The sequence below is a fragment of the Malania oleifera genome, chromosome 4, assembly GCF_029873635.1.
Source record: "Malania oleifera isolate guangnan ecotype guangnan chromosome 4, ASM2987363v1, whole genome shotgun sequence".
NCBI classification, from domain to species: domain Eukaryota; kingdom Viridiplantae; phylum Streptophyta; class Magnoliopsida; order Santalales; family Ximeniaceae; genus Malania; species Malania oleifera.
The window spans coordinates 31,428,695-31,450,117 of record NC_080420.1 but is presented as its reverse complement, the minus strand read 5'-3'; the positions used below and the strand labels follow the sequence as shown (position 1 = coordinate 31,450,117).

At 35.2% G+C, this 21,423-nt stretch overlaps 1 protein-coding gene across 1 annotated transcript; it reads right to left on the bottom strand.

The window, feature by feature from the left end:
- Positions 1-341: 341 nt before the first annotated feature.
- LOC131153746 (uncharacterized) lies at positions 342-20,142 on the bottom strand. Its single transcript, XM_058106189.1, has 2 exons — positions 20,047-20,142; positions 342-926 (listed from the first exon to the last, which is right to left on the bottom strand). The coding sequence occupies exons 1-2, from the start codon at positions 20,140-20,142 to the stop codon at positions 342-344; spliced, it is 681 nt and encodes a 226-aa protein (XP_057962172.1).
- Positions 20,143-21,423: the final 1,281 nt, after the last annotated feature.

The following is a 21,423-nucleotide window of genomic DNA, read 5'->3' as shown; positions in this document are numbered from 1 at the left end:
TCATAAGACATCCATCAACCATGCATGCATCATTATTTTCACTATCACTGTATTTGAGGAACATGAAAAATAAGATCCTTACATCAAGGGAGAGTCCCATCTAAAGAGAAAAAACCAAAGCGGGGGGGAAGGAGAAGGGAGGGACACAGATTAAGGAAAGAAAGTCTTCAAGCCTTTGAGAGAGAAGAGGCTTTGATTTGTCAAGTACATGTAATTTATTTATGTATTTTTATCTAAAAATTGAAATTCTTAAAAGGTTTGCATCTTAATTCTCGAGTGCGACAACATGTAACCAGCACAAAAGGGGAGTCATCGACTTGCTGAGGGTAGTTTCAATCAAATCAACATTGCTTGCTAGAAAGTGTTAAGAGTAGGCCATAATGATCACTAGGCAAAACAGGGAGGACCAAGTTCCGCATCTCTGTTTTCATTTTTTTCTCTTTGCAGTATGATAGACCTGGAATTTCCTCCATTCCTATCATATCAATATCACTACACGTGAAATCTCGTAGACTACAATTAAAACGATCTAGTCGCTTTTGCAGTGTCCGGTTACCAGACAACATCTGGTTCGACTTTGTATCATGTGTCCATCCATTTTCTCTAGGCCTTAGCTCTGTCCAGGCATCAACCCATCCATGAGGCAAAGGAAAATGCTCATCTAACTTGTCATCCCAGTTCATGTCACCACAAAAAATAACATTTGGGTTTTTCTTAAGAAGGTTGAGGGAAAGGTTTGCCTGATCTACACGTTCCTTGCTATACATCTGATCCCATTTTGGAGGACCAAAGCAGGGACTCTCAAGATGGCTAGTGGCAACAACCAATGGCTTGTTCACTTCAAACTCAGCAATGCATAGTTCTCGCCCCATTATAGAATTGCCGAAAGGCTTATAGCTGAATGATTTAACTGGAAGCTTGCTTAGCTACAAATTTTTAAAAATATTATGTCACTATTTAATAAATATATCTATCAATAATAATAGTAGTAGTAATAATAGTAACAAAAAGAACTCATTCCAAACATATGAAAGCAATTGATATATAAGTACAAAACATGCTTTAACCCCCCCCCCCCCCAACACAGTCACAGAGATACGGACGGAAAGAGGTATTCCCTATTATTATAGTGTAATAATCGTTTCCTATCTCTGAATGTGGTCTTCCCTATCTCACGTTATAGTTTTTCCTTGTAATGTTCCCTAACAATGGTTACCTTATAATATGGAGATGAGGTTTACAAGGAAAAGATGGTGAAACAATAATTTGAATAAAAACATTTATTATTGTAAGATTACAACAATATTCCAGTATAGACTAGTTACAAGAAGATCACAATTCCAAAATAAGGGAGCGTCCTAACTTTTTCCTTTTCCTAAAAATTCTCAAGAGACCCACACTTTTCAGGAGGTAAGAACTATCGAGGGGTCTTGGCCTTGTTTCTTCTTAACTTTCCTTAACTAATCATATTTTTTTCATTTTATTACAACACCTTCCTTCAGTTTCAATGAATGAATTAGATCTAAGAATTTGATCTCATTGTTTCATGCGCAGCTGCTTGGTAGCCACCGTGTTCCACTGCTATAGGCACGGTGTAATTGTCCAAGTATATATCATTTTTTTTCTACTTGGCAATATAGGCTCACCTATGTGAGAACTAAGCTTATTGTAGCCATGATACCTTCCATCTAAATGGTTAAATTTCACATTATGTCCTTCAAAGCCTCAAGGTTGTGGTGGCAGTCCAAAATACATCTTCAATGCATTACCTCAGCATAAGGCAACTTACAAATGTTTCTGATTCTTCTTCTAATTGGTTGTCAAGTGAAGATACTGTAATGATGTTGTGTGTGTATGTGATCACCTAGAACTGCTTGCAAATGCTTCTAGCTTTTGCTAGATTGCTTATTGAGTGTCAGCACGGCTGCTTAAGTGCCTGTAGTTATTCAAGGCTATGTATATCTGTGATTCATCCTAGAATACTGAATTCTGTAGTCGTGACTGCTTTTTGAACTTAACCTTTGAAGTTCTATAGTGTTGCTTTGTGCTAGTATGCGTTGCCTAATTTGCATTGTTGCTGTGTTTTTCATTCTTTGTATTGGTGTGTACTGATTGAGGGGTGGATTATTTCATCCTCTACAATCTGATGTTGATGTGATTTATTTTTTATGCCTGTATATGTGCTACGTAGTGATTTATTTTCAAAAATCGTATACTAATTTTTTTAACTTTCTTAATTTTTAGAGTTTGTAACTGTGAAACGTCAGGACGATGTCATGCAGTTCAGATGCAGCTTTCCATTTTTTTTTTTTATAATCTGAACAAATGGAATGTATTTAAATTTGAATTTTTATAATGCTGTGTATTTAAATTTGAATTTGTATAATATATTTGTATTTCAATTTGAAGTTGTATAATATATTTGTACTTAAATTTGAATTGCAATTATGGTTTTTAAAGGAATTAATTTGAATAAGATTTTTACAGGAATTAATAATTGGAAAAAAAATACACTTCACTATTAATTGTGCAATTTAGGTATTAGTGATGATTTCAAAGTCGTCACTAATACTATGTCTTTAGTGATGGTTTAAAACAATCACTAAATCCATAAGTAACGGTTCTGCAGAGCAATAGTGACGGCCCTAAAACCATCATTAATAATAGACAAATAGTGACGATTTTGAAACCGTCACTAATAATAGACCAATAGTGACGTTTTTCAAACCGTCATTACTAATGAGTATTAGTGACGATTATAAAACCGTCACTAATAATGGAGTAACAGTGATGAATATAAAATCGTCACTAATAATGAAGCAATAGTGACGAATTTAAACCATTACTAATAATGGAGTAATACTGATGAATATAAACCGTCACTAATAATGGAGCAATAGTGACAAATTTAAACCGTCACTAATAATAGAGAATTAGTGAGGAATTTAAAATCGTCACTAATAATAGAGCATTAGTGACGATTTTTGATCGATCTGGTGTAAAATCTATAGTGACGGGCCTCGGTCATTAGTGACAGATTAAAATTGTCACTAATACGTTATTATTAGTGACGGTTTTAATCTGTCACTAATACTCTATTATTAGTGACGGTTTGAAATTTTCATTACTAATAAGTATTAGTAACGGCAGGTATAGCGACAAATTGAAAATCGTCACTAATACTCATAGAACTGTCACTAAAACTAGTAGTGACGGTTTTGTGAGTATTAATGACGGTTTAAAACCGTCACTAATAACCTTATTTTTTGTAGTGACATGCAGTAAGTGTGGTGAGTAAGTTTCTTTCTAATCAGGGTAAACAACATTGGGAAGCCATCAAATGGATTTTCAGATACTTATGAGATACTTCTAGTTATGGCATCATGTTCGGCAAGCAACAAGATAGTCCATTAGTTGTGGGGTCTGTTGATGCTAATTATATAGGGGTTATAGATGATAGAAGGTCTACAATGAGTTATGTCCTTACCTTTGTGGGAGGACTTATATATTGGAGGTCCATGGTACAATCCTCGGTGGCATTGTCTACAGTTGAATCTGAATACGTGGCAGTTGCCGAAGCTACAAAGGAAGCCTTATGACTTACCAGTTTGGTCAAAGAGCTGGGTATACAGTAAGGTTGGGTTGTGCTAGGTTGTGACGATAAAAGCGCTCTTTGCTTGGTGAAGAATCAAGTGTACCATGCTAGAACCAAGCATGTTGATGTAAGGTTCCATAGGGTTTGGAATTGATTACTTCAGGTAAACTTGTACTCGAGAAGGTTCACACATCTAAAAATGCAGTGGACATTCCGACGAAACTGATTACTACGGAAAAGTTCAAGCATTGCTTGGACTTACTTCATGTCACCAAGTGCTAGAAGGGAGATAGACCTAACCTAACATTCCAAGGTTAAGGTGGAGCAACGAGCTATGTTTTCAGGTTCTCCTAAGGGGCGTATACTCACCAAGGTGGAGATTGTTGTGTTTTTGTGGCTCTTATACTTGATGGATTGCATAAACAAGGAAGAATACATAGTGGAAAATCGCATGTGATGAGGAGCAGCAGGGAAACTGTCAACTGTTTGGCTGAAACAGTTGACGATTTGGCTTCAAAATTCAAACAATTTACATTCTGTTTGAAACAATTGACTATTTAGCTCAAATAGTCGACAACTTGGCTCGAGAACCTAGTGTAGATTTTCAAAATTTGAATGTGAACGTTAAAGTTGGTTGGGTGTTCAAAGGGAAACCTTTGAAGTGTTTATAAATATACCATTCTGGGTATATTTTGAGAGTGGAAGATCATTGTAAGAGTGATTGTATTGTATGTGTAATAACCTGAACCTAGAAAATAAAAGAAAAGGGAAATAAATAAAGGAAAGGAAAAATAAGAAATCGATGAAGGATAGGACAAAACCGTCGATGGTTTGGGGAGCCCCAAACAAAACCTTCGCCTATTTCCTTTAGAAACGGCTCTAGCTCAGGTTTTCCGTCGATGATTTTCTGCAGGGACAACTTGCCTATAAATATATCTTTGGTCATTTTTTTTAGAGAAATCATTCTCTCTCTCTCTCTCTCTCTCTCTCAACCCCAAATCTCTCTCATCTCTCTCTCTCTCTCTCTCTCTCTCTCTCTCTCTCTCTCTCTCTCTCTCTCTCCTTTAAGCCTCTTGGTAGCTTCTGGGTGCTCCATGATTCCTTCTCCCTCTTCCTGGCACATAGGTCATCAATCCTTGGCAAATTTGAGTAGAGCTAGGGTTTCGATATTTCCGTTCTTTTTGGGTCATTTTCGGAAAAACAAGTAAGGGGAGTAAGTTATACTAGTTTTTATTAATTTTAAACCGATTAGTTTTGAGTATAAAAGCCGTATATTTATAGTATGATTTTTTGAACGATTTAGGCATTTGAAAAATGATGGTTTTGAATATTTGGGGAAAAACCGTGTGGCATGAGAATAACCCTTTATAATTAAATGGTTGTGAATATTGTTCAATTGAGAATACTGTCTGCTCATGGAAACTGTTTGTTTGTAAGTACTGCTTGTTTATGGATACTGCTTGATTGAGAATACCGCCTGGTTATGGTTTCTGCTTGGTTGTAAATACTGCCTATTTGGGTGAATACGATCTGTTGTAAACCTAAACGTATAGTGAAATATGTAACTGCCTTACGTGGGCCACGTACAGTGAGTACGTAGTAGCCCTATATGGGCCATGTACTGGGTTGTACACAATTTCCCTATGTGGGCCATGTATTGAGAGGTACACAGTTGCCCAATATGGGCCACATACTGAGAGTTACGCAGTAGCCCTACGTGGGCCACGTGCTGGGTAGTATGCAGTAGCCTTATGTGGGCCACGTACTAGGTTGTATGCAGTAACCCTATGTGGGCTACGTACTATGTGGTATGCAGTTGTCCTGTGTGAGCTGCATATGGAGATCAATGGAATGTACTGTTCCTATGTGGATGTCTTGTGATGCATATGTATACGTGCATCTCTATGGTATAATTAATATTGGGTGTGTAAAGTATACGTGTGGTATCCTGTGTGGATGGGTATTTTGTGTGGATGGGTATTTTGTGTGGATGTGTAGCTTGTATTGTATCCTGTGTAGATGAACTGTGGTGTATATGTATGCAGACTATGTGGGATGATTGATGTGGACATGTGTGAATACTAGTATGTGAACTTAAATGTATAAATATTTATGGTAAAGTAAAACTCTTCGCTCTAATGCTTACTGAGTAAGGTGAGTGCCTTGATCAGTATCAGTTGTAGCCACACCTAGATTAAAGGGTATGGTTACAAATGGTATCATAGCAAAGGGAAGGTACATGTATGGGCGTATAATCTTCCCTATCCACGAGAACTTTCGCCGGTAAATATTTATGTATGTGTGTGTGGATATGGATGTGCATTCTCTATTGTGGTGGATTAAGAAACGACTATATTTTATATATATTGAAACTCATTTGCCACACACTATTATAGTTTATTCTTCCTTACTGAGAGGTGTCTCACCCCGGCGAATTATTGACTTTTCAGGTCCTTCAGGTGATCGAGCTTAGAAAGCTCTGGGATAGGGTTTAGAATTTTGGTAAGTTGTGAGTGGTTGTAAGAACTGATATATGTATAATTATGTTTTTAAATGTTGGTTATGTAATAAGAAGAATATGGACAAATATATACACTTTTTGGATATATAGTATATAGTACTCTGGTATTTCTATTGTGATTGTTTAATTATTTCACTGCGTGAATGGTATCAAAGATGGTGAATGGTCTCCTCACACCCCGGGCCCCACCTGGCAGGTTCGGGGCTGGTAGTATGTTTTTTGACAATTACATAGTGAAACTTTGTCAATTGCTCCCATGGATATAGTTATTGTCGAACCACGTAAATCTTTGTGTTGTTTTTCTTGCTTTAAGATATACTGCGTGTATGTGTTCCATATTTGTTCTTCATTAGTTGTTGCGTTTAATTTCTGCTGTGCAATTCTGAGTTCATTCACAATAAGGACACATAGCAACACATGGGAAATCTTGAGATTTAATCCAACCCTAGTCTTGACCTATAAAAACCTTGGTTGGCTTATCAAAAGGAGATCTTGAAGACAAAAAAGAAAAAAAAAAGAAAAAAGAAAAAAAAAAAGTGAGAACTTGGCTTGGAAAAAAGAAGAGGTAAGCACAAAATCTAGTATCAAACTTTAATTCTTCGGCAACCTCTACAATTAAGAATACCCAAATTCTAATCAATAATGGGCACTTGATTCTTCTTCTAGGCATCTATTGTTCGTGATTAGGCTCACATTCACAAAGATTGGATATAGATCCATCTTCTAGTAAATTTTCAACTTCATCAATTCAATATATCTTGTCAAATTGATCAAAGATCAAGTAAACTCAACTTCTATAGATCATCAAACTAATTTTTCGAAAGATCCATCACCGTATGCTCAATTAACAAATTCTATTGGAGATCGAAAATAAAATAAAATTTCTTTCCATATATCATCAAATTGATCATCCGAAAAATTTGCTATCAACTCATTCAGGAACAACCTTGAGCTAAAAAATCAACAAATTTTGTCAAATTGTTCCAAGATCAAACAAACCCAACTTCTCCAGAACATCAAATTGATCCTTCAGAAGATCCACCATCTTTTTTTATGAGCATGCTTCTTGAGCCCTCAAATCAATAGATTTTGTCAATTAGATCCAAGATCAAGCAAACCGTACTTATAAAAATCATCTAATTAATCAATCAGAAGATCCACCGTTTCTTTGTTCTGGAATGCACTCATTGAATTCTCGAATCAGTAGAGCTACTTTTAAGGAGATTGAATAGGAGAATATTTTAATTCATTGTAAAAATTTCCAAAATTGTACCCATTCTTTTATTCAATACAAAATTAAATTTTGTTGTTTCAAATTTCCAGCATGCCATGTGGGACAATTTTGCCTCTCATCTGTTTTTCCTTTCTATTTCGCATCATTAGATTTAATAGCCCATGTGAAAAAACAAGCCAAAAATAATTTCACCACTCCCTTCGTGGCTTTTAGATTTGCAAGTGATGACACCAATGCCACCTATAATTCTAAGTTTTTAGGCACACTCACTCATATATAGCAGATTGAAGGCCCTTGCCTTACAAAGTTCTCAACAAGTCAAGGAGATTGAGTCAAAATATTCAATGACACTTGATTTCCTCGTTAAAAAGATGTCGAACTTGAAGGTTTCTTCATTGTCGAAAAAATCTAGGAGTGGGAGTAGAACACCAATCCATATGTCAAAAGAGTACTCCTCTAATGGCTCATAGCTTGGATCATTTCTTAAAAGCACTGTGGGGCATCAACTCATTTGTTAATGTCATGCCTAACATGGTGACTGGTATTGCAATTGGGAGGAGAAGATCATGGAAATAGAGAGAAAGAAATCACTTCATACCAAAATGATATAAAAAAATTAAAAATTTAAAAATCACCAAAAAGAAAAAATAAAAATTGAGAAAAACTTTAAAAATTACAAAAAATATCAAAAATAGATAAAAATTCGAGGGTCTCCCTTGCATGTTTTTGGACATTTCTTGGTGTGTTTTGACTTGTAGGTGACTATTGAATGGATGTTTTGCTTAATGTTGGTTTGCATAAATGTTCATTTTCTGCATATGTGTGCTTGTGTGTGTGTGTGCTCTCCCTATGAGGAGGAAATCAATAAAATGAGATTATGTAGTCCTCAATCATCTCTTGAGGGGTAGAAAATCTAATAGAATCACTTTGGGCTTACTCAATGGTGATTCTATTTGACTCTTTGATATTGATGCACACCTTTCATGTATGTTTCACACACACACACACATATATATATATTTCCATGTATGTTAGTATGCATATTTGTATGTATGTTTTGCATATTTATTTTGCATGTGAGTGGCTTGTTTGCTTGCATGTCTCCTTTATCTTGGTATGTATTGGTGGGCTGTTTTGATATAAATAAATCAACTTCTAATAATCATAAACCTTTCTTTGGTCTAGCAATTATGCCTTCACATATGCCCTTGAGAAACTAGAGGTGAGGGGAGTTTTTGTGTTGTGTAAGACCTCAATATCTAAAGGCTAGGTAAATAAGACATTTAAAATGGAGAAAACAAAATAAACAATTAATCCTCGTGGGGATCATTGGGGGTTGTGTCTTTCACATGCCTTTGGGGATCTTGAAATGAGAGTATTTTCTGTCAATTATGGGGCTATCTAATATTTAAATGTTTTGTAATTGAATAAAATGGAAGGCTTGATTGGTTCATTACAAAAGTAATCTTGCACCGATTAGGTACCATCTATCTCTTGGACTAGTGCGAAGGGGTGCTAGTACCTTCTCTTTGTGTAATTGTACTCCCAAATCTTATTTGATAATGCAACTACTAGTTTCATTGGACACATGTATAGCTTAGAGACAAATGAGCTGGCAATATATTAAATAGATGTTCTAACCTTACATAGAATAAAAATAGGTTAATGGTGATTCTATTGGACCATGTATTGATCCATTTCTCACCACATGCATTACCTATTTTTATTTGATTTCAAATTCACCACTTGGTTGGTGATTTGGAGATTTGACCCTCCAGTCCATTGTGATAGCACCTCTCCATGGGATTTTATATGTGTAGGCCTTATTTATATAAGAAGCCCATGATGGGTAGGGTTTCCTTATGCTAATATGTGAGCAACAAGGAGAGATCCTACCCTCACCCTAATTTTCATTGTGGTTCTCCATCAAGTTGCACATACAGGAAGGGAAGAAGGTAGCGTATTCACCTTGCATTGTAAAAAACTTTTTGGACCTTCAATGATTGAATCCACGATGTAAGGTACACGTTCTAAAACTTTATCTATTTCAAGTAGATATGCTAGTGGCAGATTTCAATTTTCATAGTATTGGTTAGGAAATTTCCTTATTTAGCATCTAATCAGGGCCGACTCTTCACAATATGGGGCCCTAGGCGAATGATTTAATCAAGGACCCTTAATATTTTGTTTAATTTTTATTTTTATTTAAAAATTAATTTTTCTAACTTTTTTGAAATGCAAATTACTAATTAAAGTTTTATATTCAAGATTTTCAAGTATTTCTTTTAATATTGATAACATAGCTAATCCATTTAATCTTTTTTGTGAGATAGTTGATCGCAAATAATTTTTTATAAATTTAAGTTTTGAAAAACTTTTTTCTGCAAAAGCTATTGTCACAGGTATCATTAATAAAATTCTATAAGCAATAAATGCATTTGGAAAACAATCTATATTTTTAGTAAGTTCAACGTTTCAATTGGTGTACTCGTTTTTACTAAACTTTCTTTTAAAATTCTCAATTTTGTAAATAAATCAAAACCATTAATATCTGAATGTGTTCCACATTTTAAAATATTCTCAAGTGTCAAACATTTTTGTTTCAAATTATTCTCATCTAATGATTTTAATATTTTTAAATCATATAAAAAAACTAAAAATATTCTCATATGTTTGAAATTGTTCAAATCTACTCTCAAGTGAAATAATAGTTTGATCTATTATGTAAAAGAAAAAAATAATCGTAAAAGATTTTTTAACTGAGTGTGTTGTATCATCATTAGTATTCTCATCAAATTATTTTTAAATCATATAAATAATGTTAACATTATTTAATTAAAAAAATTTGGGATCCGAAAAATATATTATTATATTAAAAAAAAATAAAATTAGAGGCCCCAAAATTTTTGGACCCTAGGCAAGCACCTCAGCCACCTAATGGAAGAGCCGGCCTTGCATCTAATTAACGTTTAAAGAGAAAATTAGGTTCAATCATTCTCAATCCCCATCTTAGAAATGTTGTAAAATTCTATCATGCATGTGATACTTTTAAGGCAAATTAGTTTTCAATATTTATAGGCTATTTTCAAATAATTTCTTGTCATTGACATTGAAAGCGATCTAGTGTTGAATTTGAGATTGTGCAAATCTGGAGAAAATTTAATCTTTATTATACATTTTTCTTTTGTAAAAAAGTTAAAAATTAACTTTTAAATAGAAAATAATTTTTCGTTTTTACATTGTTCATAAATTATTATGCAAAGAGCTATTGTCAATTCAATTTTCCTCCAACTTGTTCAACCTATAAATTTTTAAATTTGCAGTTAGAATAGTATCTATAGAAGTTTAGGGTTTGTTAGGTATCTTTGTTATTTTCTATATTTTATTTTAATTTCTATACAATAAAAAAATAAATTATAAAAATATATTTATTTATAATATCAATTTTTTATGTTTATAGCTGGTTTTCAATTGTTGCCTCCCACCGACGGCTGGCTAGCTAATGGGGAGGAGTCCTATCATGGGTTAGGTGTTGCATTTCCATTGCTCGAATTCTACTTCAGGGAAGGCGGGCAAAGACGGATCCATTAATATCCTGTCCTGAGTCACTCCCTACATATCCATCCATTCCCGACAAGAAGTGCAGGTACCACTATACCATGAAAGGCTGCAGTCTAGGTGCCTTTGGGATCCACATACATACGTATTTTCAATCAAGAACCTCATCAATCTCAAATCCTATGCATCTAAATAAATAAATTGTAATTAAAATAAATAAATATATATATAAATTTAAAAATTATAATAAAGTCAATTACAAAATATTTTTACTATTTTTCAATTATCATGTATAATAATTTTTTTTTTTGTAAAGTAAAATTTGAAGATATAAAGATTAAGTACAATAATTATAATATTTTTTTAATTGTATTATATTTTTTATAATATTATTTGATTTAAAATGAAAATGTGTATTTTTAACTAAGTTATAATTTGTCCTAGTTTCATAAATATTAACTAAATAGATAGTATTTTTAGTTTTAATTTTAAATTTTTAAAATTTTTTTGACAATTGAACTTTTTTTTTTTTTTTTTTATAAACGAGAAATTTGAGCCACCAAGGAGCCTTTTGGACCTCCTGGTACAGCATCAAATCCTGAAGCAGCGTTCACCTAGGTCTCGCTGTTCATACTAAAGTTTGAATATGATCACCATTTAATCATACCAAGGTTAGATGTACTGAAGGTTAAGACACTTCACCTAAAACCCTTTACCCTGAAATTGAGAGGATATGACCGGAAACACCAACCAGGAATTGAACTCCTCATGCTTAAATGCCCGGTGCTTTCCCCGGACAGTCGACTTAATAATTGGCAGCTGAGGAGGAGACGCAGCACCTTTCCCCATCACCCACGTAAATCATGCGCATCTAATGGAGACACGGCATCTGACCCCAATGCCACACTATCATCCTTGCACGATGTCATTCAATCCCCTCTCTCTCCGGGAACATTTGAGCGGACGATATCATTCCTCTAATTAACCTCACGAATCAATGTCATCCCTTGCAAACAACGTGACTCAAGCGGGAACGCAGCCGTCCATCCAGCGGGGAACACATTCGTCCATCCATCGACGTGACTCAACACACTCGTCCATCCATCCATCCCTTCCCATCCCATCCCATCCCCTCTTGAATGCTAACCTTACGGCCACATGGTTTCAATGGAATGTGTCCCTTCTTATTGCCTGATTTGCAGCTCTGCAACTGTGTTTTTGGGTTATATATTTATTGATTGCAGAGACAGGTGCACTCACAAGCAAGGAGCTTGATGAATTATGAGCCAGGTACACTTCACTTGCATGTGAGAGTCCGCATTTTAGGCCTCAAATTTAAATTCAGGTATATTTTTTTCTGTTTAAAAGAATATAAAAAATAAGGAGAAAACTCATTTTTCAGTTTTTTGACCTTCTATCTTAAATACTATTAAAAACAATATTTTTTATAAATATGATTAGATAATGAGGAAATATCAAATATTAATGATGTGCAAAGTCAAAATTTTATTCATTAATTTAATATATATATATATATATATTTTATTATTATTTTCTTACTTAACTTTCTTGATAACCAAATGAGAAAATGTGAATTTTTTTGTTCCTTTTCCTAATAGTTTTTGAGTTCTAGACGGATCTTAGGGTACGTTTAGATCAAGGATTTTTGCTGGGAAAAGAAAGGAAAGTAAGAAGGAGATTCATTTTCTTCTATATTTTCTCTCTATGACAAATGATACTGGAAATGAAAATTTATTCTATTACTATTACAAATTAAGAGAAATTGAATTTTAATGACGTGTAAAAGTAATTTTTTTACTCCTTAATTTGGAATATATTTTAATTTTTTCCCCATTTTACTTGTTAATCAAATATGAAAAATTAAATTCCCTCGTGCATTATTTTCTTTACCTTGTGTTTTCCGAGTTCCAAGTAGGGCCTTAAAGTCTATAACAAGATTTTGTGTGAGTGATAAAAGCTCCAAACATTATATTTGGTTTATGGAATGAAATGGAATAGGAAAGGGGTGGGATGAAAATTTGAATGGTAAGTATTGCAAAATCAAATTATAAAATCCATTCAACTCCTGCTTTTATTCCATTTTTATGTACTAGATGTATACAACAAGCATCAAACTCATCTTCTTTCCTTTCCATAAAAGGCTCAATTCTTCTTGGTATTGACATGTTGAGTTGTCACCTTAAGTCCGTAAATTAATAAGCACACGAATATATAGATTTTTACTTAGATTGAGAAATTGTATGGTATGATATTCTTTCTCTCAATTTCTTTTCTTCTTTTCTTGTTTTTGACTCTTTATTTGAACCAAACAAGAGAAGTGAAGTGGGAGAAATAATTTTTGTTCTCTTCTTTTCTCTCCACTTTTCCCCAACCAAACACATTAGTATTATTATTATTATTATTATTATTATAGTAAAGAATTTTTCATGTCCTCAACGAGACATTTTTACTAAGTTTGGAACTATGTTGGTGATTTTGAGTTTGAACATTGGGAGGAATGGAAGTGAGATGAAAAAAAAAGATATGGATTTTCATTACATAACCTAACCCATCTATTAGACCAACAAGAAAATATAATTTTTTGGGAAAAAAATTTATTAATATCGACATGTGGTCGACTCGAGATGACGAGGGGTGAGAGATTTGTCTTAATGAAGGTTTGATAGAGTTTCCATTCTAATGTGTTATTTACTTAGGTACAATTAACTCATCTAATTACTACTTGTTGATTGGTCTCTAAACTAATTCTAAAGCCAAGGAACCAATAGTCTCATTTTTCTTTTATCAACGTTGAGTTCGATAGTACAATTATGTGAGGGGAATGTATTAGCATCCCGTACACATCTGTTCTACTAACGATACCTAATTAATTATGGATTACCTAAAATTGATTCAAATGTCCCTTAATCAACTAAATGATGAAAATTTTAAACGAAAAAGCAAAACAAGGAGCTTTCTAGGAAAGTATAATAAGATTTTCAGAAAAGGAGGTTTTACTATATAAAGCCCCCTTGGAATTAATATCAATAAGGTCTGAAACACCTTTTTACTATTTTTTTTTTATCATGAGGACACACAAACGCGCACACATGCAAAATATGATGCATAAATATTTAACATGCAAAATGATTATACAAATGCATCAAACTTAAGCAAAAAATGGTCCCACAATATTCCCTAATCTTTGAGGAAATTTTCTAGAATTTTTATAAAATTTTTCAAGATTTTTCTACAATTTTCAAGGATTTTAAAGGAATTTCCTCAATTTTTTTTTTATTTTTGAAATTGTTATTTATTTTTCATTTGTTTGAACAGCATGAGTCAAAATAGACTCAAAGAATGTTTTCCAATTGTTGTTTTTTCCCTAATTTTCCTAAACTTTTTTGGAGTTTTAACAAATTAAAAATGATTTTCAAAAATTAATTTTAAATAAAGAAAAAAAGGGGAAGCGATTTAGGTGGTTGAACTTAGTCAAATTGGGTCAACTGATTTGACTAGGTCAACAAGAAGGACCTGGGTTGACTTGAACCAAATTAGGTTAACCTAATTCAAGAGGGAATGGAGGAGGGAAATCGCCTGGGTTTGTCATGTGTCACCCATCCGTGGTGACACATGGCAACACAGGGATGACCACATAAATTTTTTTTTTGAACTCAAATTTATATATATATTTTTATTTCTTTTCTTTTCTTTCTCGAATATTCGTCTCACTCTCTCTCTCTCTCTCTCTCTCTCTCTCTCTCTCTCTCTCTCTCCTTCTATTTTCTCTCTCTCTAACACTCTGCCTTTTTCACACTTTGATCTCTCACATGCACCACCACTAGTAGCTTTAAGGCTACCGCGACCTTCCTTACACGGCGGCAACCCATCAAGTAAGCCTTCCACTCTATCTTCACTCTCTACTCTCTTAAATCTTTTTTTTTTTTCCTTCTTTTGATCTCTTCTTTTATATTTCCCATATCTTTCATTTCTTTCAATCTATTCACTTTCTCGATCTCTCTTTCTTCTCTCAAATCCCTCAATCCCTAACCCCTTATTTGTTTCTTCTTTGTCGGTGGAGTCGAAACTAGTAAAGGTAGAGAGCTAGCCTTGAGTTCTCTGCCTATCCCCTTATCACCAGATCCAAGTATGGATCAGAAGCCCCTTCACATATACCTCTAGTTTCTATTCTCTCTATCTTAATCTCCATTTCCTTTAATTTATTTTCTTCTTTCTTTTTGTTTTTTGTTTCTAGGGTTTCTCACAAGCCAAGTAGGGGGGTTGACTTGGGTGTTGACCCATGTTAGGCTATACTAGAGTTGGTTTAGCTTGGGTCAGATTGGGTTGAGTTGGGGTTGGGGTTGTGTTAGGGTTTGTTCGAGTTACATTGGTCGAGTTAGGGTTAGGTTTAGGTTAGAGGTTGGTTGGGCTAGTTAGGTTTGGCCAAGCCTAGTTGGGCCTAGGTCTTGGGCTTTAGGTTAGGCTGGGGTTGGGCATTTTAGATTGTGGGATCGTTAATTAATATGTGGGCGATGATTTTGGCTTGGTTGAGTTTAAATGGGATTTGGGTCGTTGTCTAGATTAGGCTTAGGGTTCTAAGTTGGTATGGGTATGGGCCTAGGTATAAGGTGGGTTAGGTTAGGTTTTGAGGAAGTTATGCAACTCTTGTTCTTTTCTATCTAGGATCTGCACTGGCATTTCCTCATATGATAAAGTGTTTGTAAGCTCTATTTCCTCGTAACTGATCACGTGGGAGGGATCTGGGACGTATTTGCTCAACATGAAAACATGGAATACGTCATGAATCATGCATAGAGCTAGTGGTAAAACTAACTTGTAGGTGACTAAACCTACTCTTTCAAGTATCTCGAATGGGCCAATAAACCTAGGGCTCAGCTTACCTTTCATCCCAAACTTTATAGCTCCCCTCAGCAGTGCTACTCTAAAAAATACCTAATCTCCCACATCAAATTCCAACTTCCAGTGGTGAATATCTGCGTAGCTTTTTTGCCGACTCCAAGTTATACCGAGTCTTTCTCTAATAAGTCATACTTTATCATACGCCTGCTGCACTAACTCTGGTCCCAAAACTCGCCTCTCACCCATTTTATCCTAGTATAGTGGAGAATGACACCTCTTACCATATAATGCCTCATATGATGCCGTCCTGATGTTGGCATAGTAGCTGTTATTATACGTAACTTCAACCAATGACATATACTAAGTCCAACTACCCCTGAAATCTAGCACACATGCTCGTAGCATATCCTTAAGTATCTGGATCGTCCTCTCTGTCTACCCATCAGTCTGAGGATGAAAGACTGTGCTGAATGATAACTGAGACCCAAAGATTTTTGTAAACTCCTCTAGAACCGCGATGTAAATCGTGGGTCTCGGTTTGAAACTATGCATATTAGCACACAATGGGGTCGAACTATCTCCTAAATGTATAACTTTGCCAATTTGTTCATAGAGTAGTTGACTTTAATAGGGAGAAAATGAGCAATCGTTGTTGGTCGGTCTATGACCACCCATATGACATTCTGTCCATGCAGCGCTGGTGGTAATCCTATAACGAAGTCCATGGATATATGATCCCACTTCTACTCAGAGATGTGGATTGGCTGCAAATGTCCTGCCAGTCTCTGGTGCTCAGTTTTTACCTGCTGGCATGTCAAATACTGCTCCACAAACTCAACTATCTCCCTCTTTATGCCGCTCCACCAGAAAGATTCATGAAGTTCCTGATATATTTTAGTGCCTTTAGGATGTATTGTGTAAAGGGATCTATGTGCCTCCTCTAGGATAGCCCTCCTAATCTCAGCATCTATAGGTACGTACAACCTGGTACAGAACCTCAGAGCTCCATCATCTGAAATACTAAACTCATCCTCCCATCCATCTTGCACTTTATCTATCAGCTCTACCAATTTTGTGTCATTCTTTTGAGTGGCTTTAATCCTTTTTTGCAAGATAGGCTGTAACACTAGGTTGGCAATAAATGTCTATTGATCATCTTCTACTAGCTCCACATCGAGCCTCTCCAGATCCCTCTAAATCGAATGTTGAATTCCCTCTGCTGACAACGCCACTCCTACTGATTTTTGGCTTAGAGCATCAGCCACTACGTTTGCTTTCCCTGGGTGGTAGCTGATAGTACAATCATAATATTTAATGAGCTCTAGCCATCTCCTTTGCCTCATATTCAGTTCTTTCTTAGTGAAGAAATATTTCAAACTTTTATGGTCAGTGAAGATCTCACATCTCCTACCAGAAAGATAATGCCCCCAGATCTTTAGAGCATTCACCATATCAGCTAACTCTAAATTATGCATTGGGTAGTTCCTTTCATACTCTTTAAGCTATCAAAAAGCGCAAGAAATAACCTTTCCGTGCTGTATTAACAAACACTTGAGTCCCTTCTGGGATGCGTCACTGTATATAACAAATCCATCATCTCTAGATGGAACAGATAATATTGGTGTAGTGACCAGTCGCCGCTTCAATTCCTGGAAGCTTAGCTCACTAATTACGTGCTTAAACTACGTAATTAGACGTTTTAATTCGTGCATTAAGGCTGATATTGGAAATTCTTTCCCTTTTTTTATTTTGTTTTACCTTATTTTATTTTTAGTTAGTTTTCAGGTACATTTTCCTATAGTTCAGTTTTTCTTTTCCATTACTTCACCTAGGTACACCCTACTTCTCTTGTGTACATTTTTTCTATTTCCCCTATGCTTTCACATTGCGCACAATGTTCCACTTTAGTTGGGGGGGGGGGGGGTTAGAATTTGCATGTGACACTATGCATGTCTACTTGTTGGGTTTTGTATTAATTAATAAAAAAAATAAAAAATAAAAAAAAATAAAAAAGAAAGAAAAAAAGAAAGAAAGAGTATTGAGGAATTATACTGAATTATGTCATGATTAACACTGACTTATACCCTTCCCATACTTGCATATAACTTAAAAATTACACACTTGAGTCATTTATGTGTAGTTTCTCTTTATATTATTTTCTAACTTCATGAAAAATTGATTGGTAGTATACTCGTGTTAATTTGGCTATATAAACTCTTGTATTTACATGATATCTCATGAGGCTGAAAATACACGTTCATGTGACTTGTAGCACTTAGGGTTCCTTGTGAGCACTAAGAGAGTGCCCGTGACGACTATGACACCTTGTGAGACATTCTTGAGGTATTTATCGTCCTTTTGAGTGTTAACATCAAATCAGAGTTTACGAAACTCAGTTCTCTTTTCTTCTGGATGATTCTTTGTACATTAGTCTCTGTTTTTGATTTGCTAGCCTAGAGGTGACATCTAATGGGGAGATAGAAACCTAGGTCTTATAGCCTACTCAAGATGTGAAGGCTGAGCCACCTCAAGAAATAAACTTAGTTCATGGACCACTATTCAAGTTTAATTCCCGTTGATGGTATGAATACAACAAAAGAAGTGTAATGATTGCCTTAATTGACCAAGAAAAAATAGAAATTGAAGAATGAGCAGAAGAAAGAATAAGAAATAGAAATGCACATGAAATGAAATGCTAATGCCTGCTTCATATAAATAGCACAAAAAAGTCAAGGACACGAACCATGTTCTCCACGTATGAAGATTCTTCAATTGTTTAATGCCTTAGATGTATTCACTTCAAGTTTGTGAATAAGTTGGTTTAGGGTGGTCTCGGTTGGGCATGGCAAGTAGGTGATAAAAATGCTAGGGTGAAGGACCTGACACCTCATAGATAGGCTAGATCCTTCCTAGACTAGTCCACTCCATATACTTAGTGTTTATTCCTTTCAATATGTGGAATGGTTGATTGCGACACTCCTCCTCACATATGATGAGTGAACCCATTCCTTTTGAGTGTTTTTGAGGGTATACTAATTAGGCCGAGTCAAAATGACCGTTTTGTAGGTGTCCACTGGCATCATAGGTGTAATGAGTCACACACATCACACACACCTTGAGATTTTACCTGTTTATACTCGAACTTATATAACCGCATTAACTCTAAATTGTATCCCTGGTTAACTTCATGTGAGTATACTGTTCTTAATTGCTATATAAACAATGAAACTTGCATGAGTGATATGCTTCGGAGTTGTGTACATTGAATATGAACGAGCTTGTATGAAATTCAGTTATATTCCTATGTGTGAAACAGTATAATTGTGTTGCATGGGTATTAATTTCATGTTTGTTGGAGTTAGTATTTGTGGGTACCGCCCTGAAATTCATTAACATTATTTGTTAGAGACTAGCAAAACGTTAGTTGGGGGGTGTGATTACGCGCTTAAACTACATAATTAGGCAGTTTAATTCGTGCATTAGGGATGATATTTTTAATTAAATGCCTAATTACTCTCAATATTTTAACAAGGTGTCCTAATTATAATATTTGGATTTTATTGAGTAATTTATGAAATTTTGGCATTTTTTTATCGCAGAAAAATTATTAGGAGTTAAAACTGGCATCAGTTTGTAATTCGAACATAACTTTTCCATCCAAGTTCCGATTGAGATGATTCTAAATTTTAGAGAAAGAGAAGAATATTATTTACAACTTCCATGTTTTGAGCTTTAGGAGAAAGGGCTCCAAAAGAGTCAAAAAGGGCCTCGTTCGTAAAAGAAAAATAAATAAAAGAAAAGAAATTTTTTTTTTTTTAAAAGAAAAAGCTTGATGTGACTTGACCATGCAGTTAGGTTGGGTCAGGGCTTCTTGTCCAGATCTCTCGTAGGTAGTTCTCTCTCCCCCTCCCATTATATTTTCTCTTCCTTTCTCAGCCGAGCAAGCCCTTGGGGCTCTCTCCCCTTCTCTTTCCTCTCCCTCTCCCTTACTTTATTTTTCTTTTTTTATCTGCCATAGCCGGCCCCCGAGCCCGTGCTTCTCTTATCTCTCTCTCTCTCTCTCTCTCTCTCTCTAATCTCTCATTCTCTCCTCCTTCCTCTCATTCTCTCTCTCTCCTTTCCCTCCCCCCTCTCTCTCGCTCTCTCTCTCTCTCTCTATCTCTCTCTCCCTCTCCTTCCCTCTTCTTCCCTTTCCTCTTCTCCTCCTTCTCTCCCTTATCTTCTACCTTTCTCCCTCTTCCCTTAACTCCCTCTATAACCCAGCCGCTGCCAGCAAACCCAAACACCAAATGCCCTGTTGCTTGCTGCAAGTGCCCTAACCATGCCATTGCTGCCTGTTGCTGTCAAGGTCCAGATAGCCACCTCCTCAGTCATTGCTAGTCCCTAAAGAGAGGCAAACCGAGAGCTACTCCATAGACCCTCTGCTGCTAAAGCCTCCAGACCATCCATGAAGACCCCCTCAGCCACTGCTGCTGCTGGTCCCTGAAGCTGCTGCCGCACCACCTTGTTGCCGTGAGCCCTCTTGCTGCACCTCTTGCCACCATCCACTGCAAACCCGAACCACTGTAGCACCATATCCCATAGCCACGACTCTCTCTCTCTCTCTCTCTCTCTCTCTCTCTCTCTCTCTCTCTCTCTCTTCTTTTCTTTTCTTTTTATTGTTAGTTGAATATTGTTAAATTTTTATTAGAGTTTATAAAAAATTTTAGATTTTAAATATTATTTAAGGTGTTTTATTATTATTATTGCAGTTTATTTATTTATTGATTTATTTTCTCAAATAAATTTAGCGGTAGATTTAATTAGTGATTCGAGTTATTTAATTAATTAAGTTAAGTCCGAGTTGGTTCTAAAAAAAAAAGGGAATAAAATAAAAAATTAAAAATTAAAAAAAAAGTTGTTTTTGTTTTTAGAAATTAAATTAGTTGTCCTTTTTAAAATTTAATTTTTGTTGAAGCTCGATTTAGTTTAGGGTTAGCCTTATTGAAGTTTTCATTTTTATCATGTTCAATTATCGTTTAAGTTGTTAAAGCGTTAAATTTTTGTTGAGTCCGTGTTTGCGTTTAAGTTTGGTCTTGATTCAAGTTCTTGATTTTGTTAAAGGTTCGATTTTTTTCGTTCGCGTATATGTTTGATTGGGTTTCCATTATTGCGTGTTTTAATTACGTGTTAAAGTTATCGTCTTTAGTTTCTATTTTGAAGTTTAATGCGTGTTTCGATGTTTGCTGATTAGACGTAGGATTTCTGTCCTTGTTATTTAATTTAGTGCATGCTAGGATTAGGGTTTAATTTGTGTGTTTGTTTAATTTTTAAAAAGAAATATCAAACAATCTTGAAAAACCCAAATCTGAACTATGTTCAGTAACTTTTTAATTTCGATTGGAAAAACATAAAATTTGAGATTAAACCGCATTCCCTGAGGAGACGATCTGACCTTGGGGCTGAATATTACACGACAGAACTCCTATACTTGGGATAACTTCCAAGCTGCTCATTTTTTGAGTGAGTCACTCACACTTGTTGGTCCATTCAAATCTCAAATATTTCCTCGTGAGTCGTGTTAGTGGACCCGATAATCTGAAAAAGCCATCCATAAAACGCCGGTAGTACCCTGCCAGACCTAGGAAGCTCCTGATCTCCTGAATATTCATTGGT

Bases quoted from the DNA above. Each gene is read 5' to 3' on its own strand.
- LOC131153746 (XM_058106189.1), bottom strand. From the start codon at position 20,142: ATGACTGAGGAGGTGGCTATCTGGACCTTGACAGCAACAGGCAGCAAT. The intron at 927-20,046 runs GTTTGCTGGCAG...AAAAATTTGTAG, and splicing joins ACAGGGCATTTGGTGTTTGG to CTAAGCAAGCTTCCAGTTAA.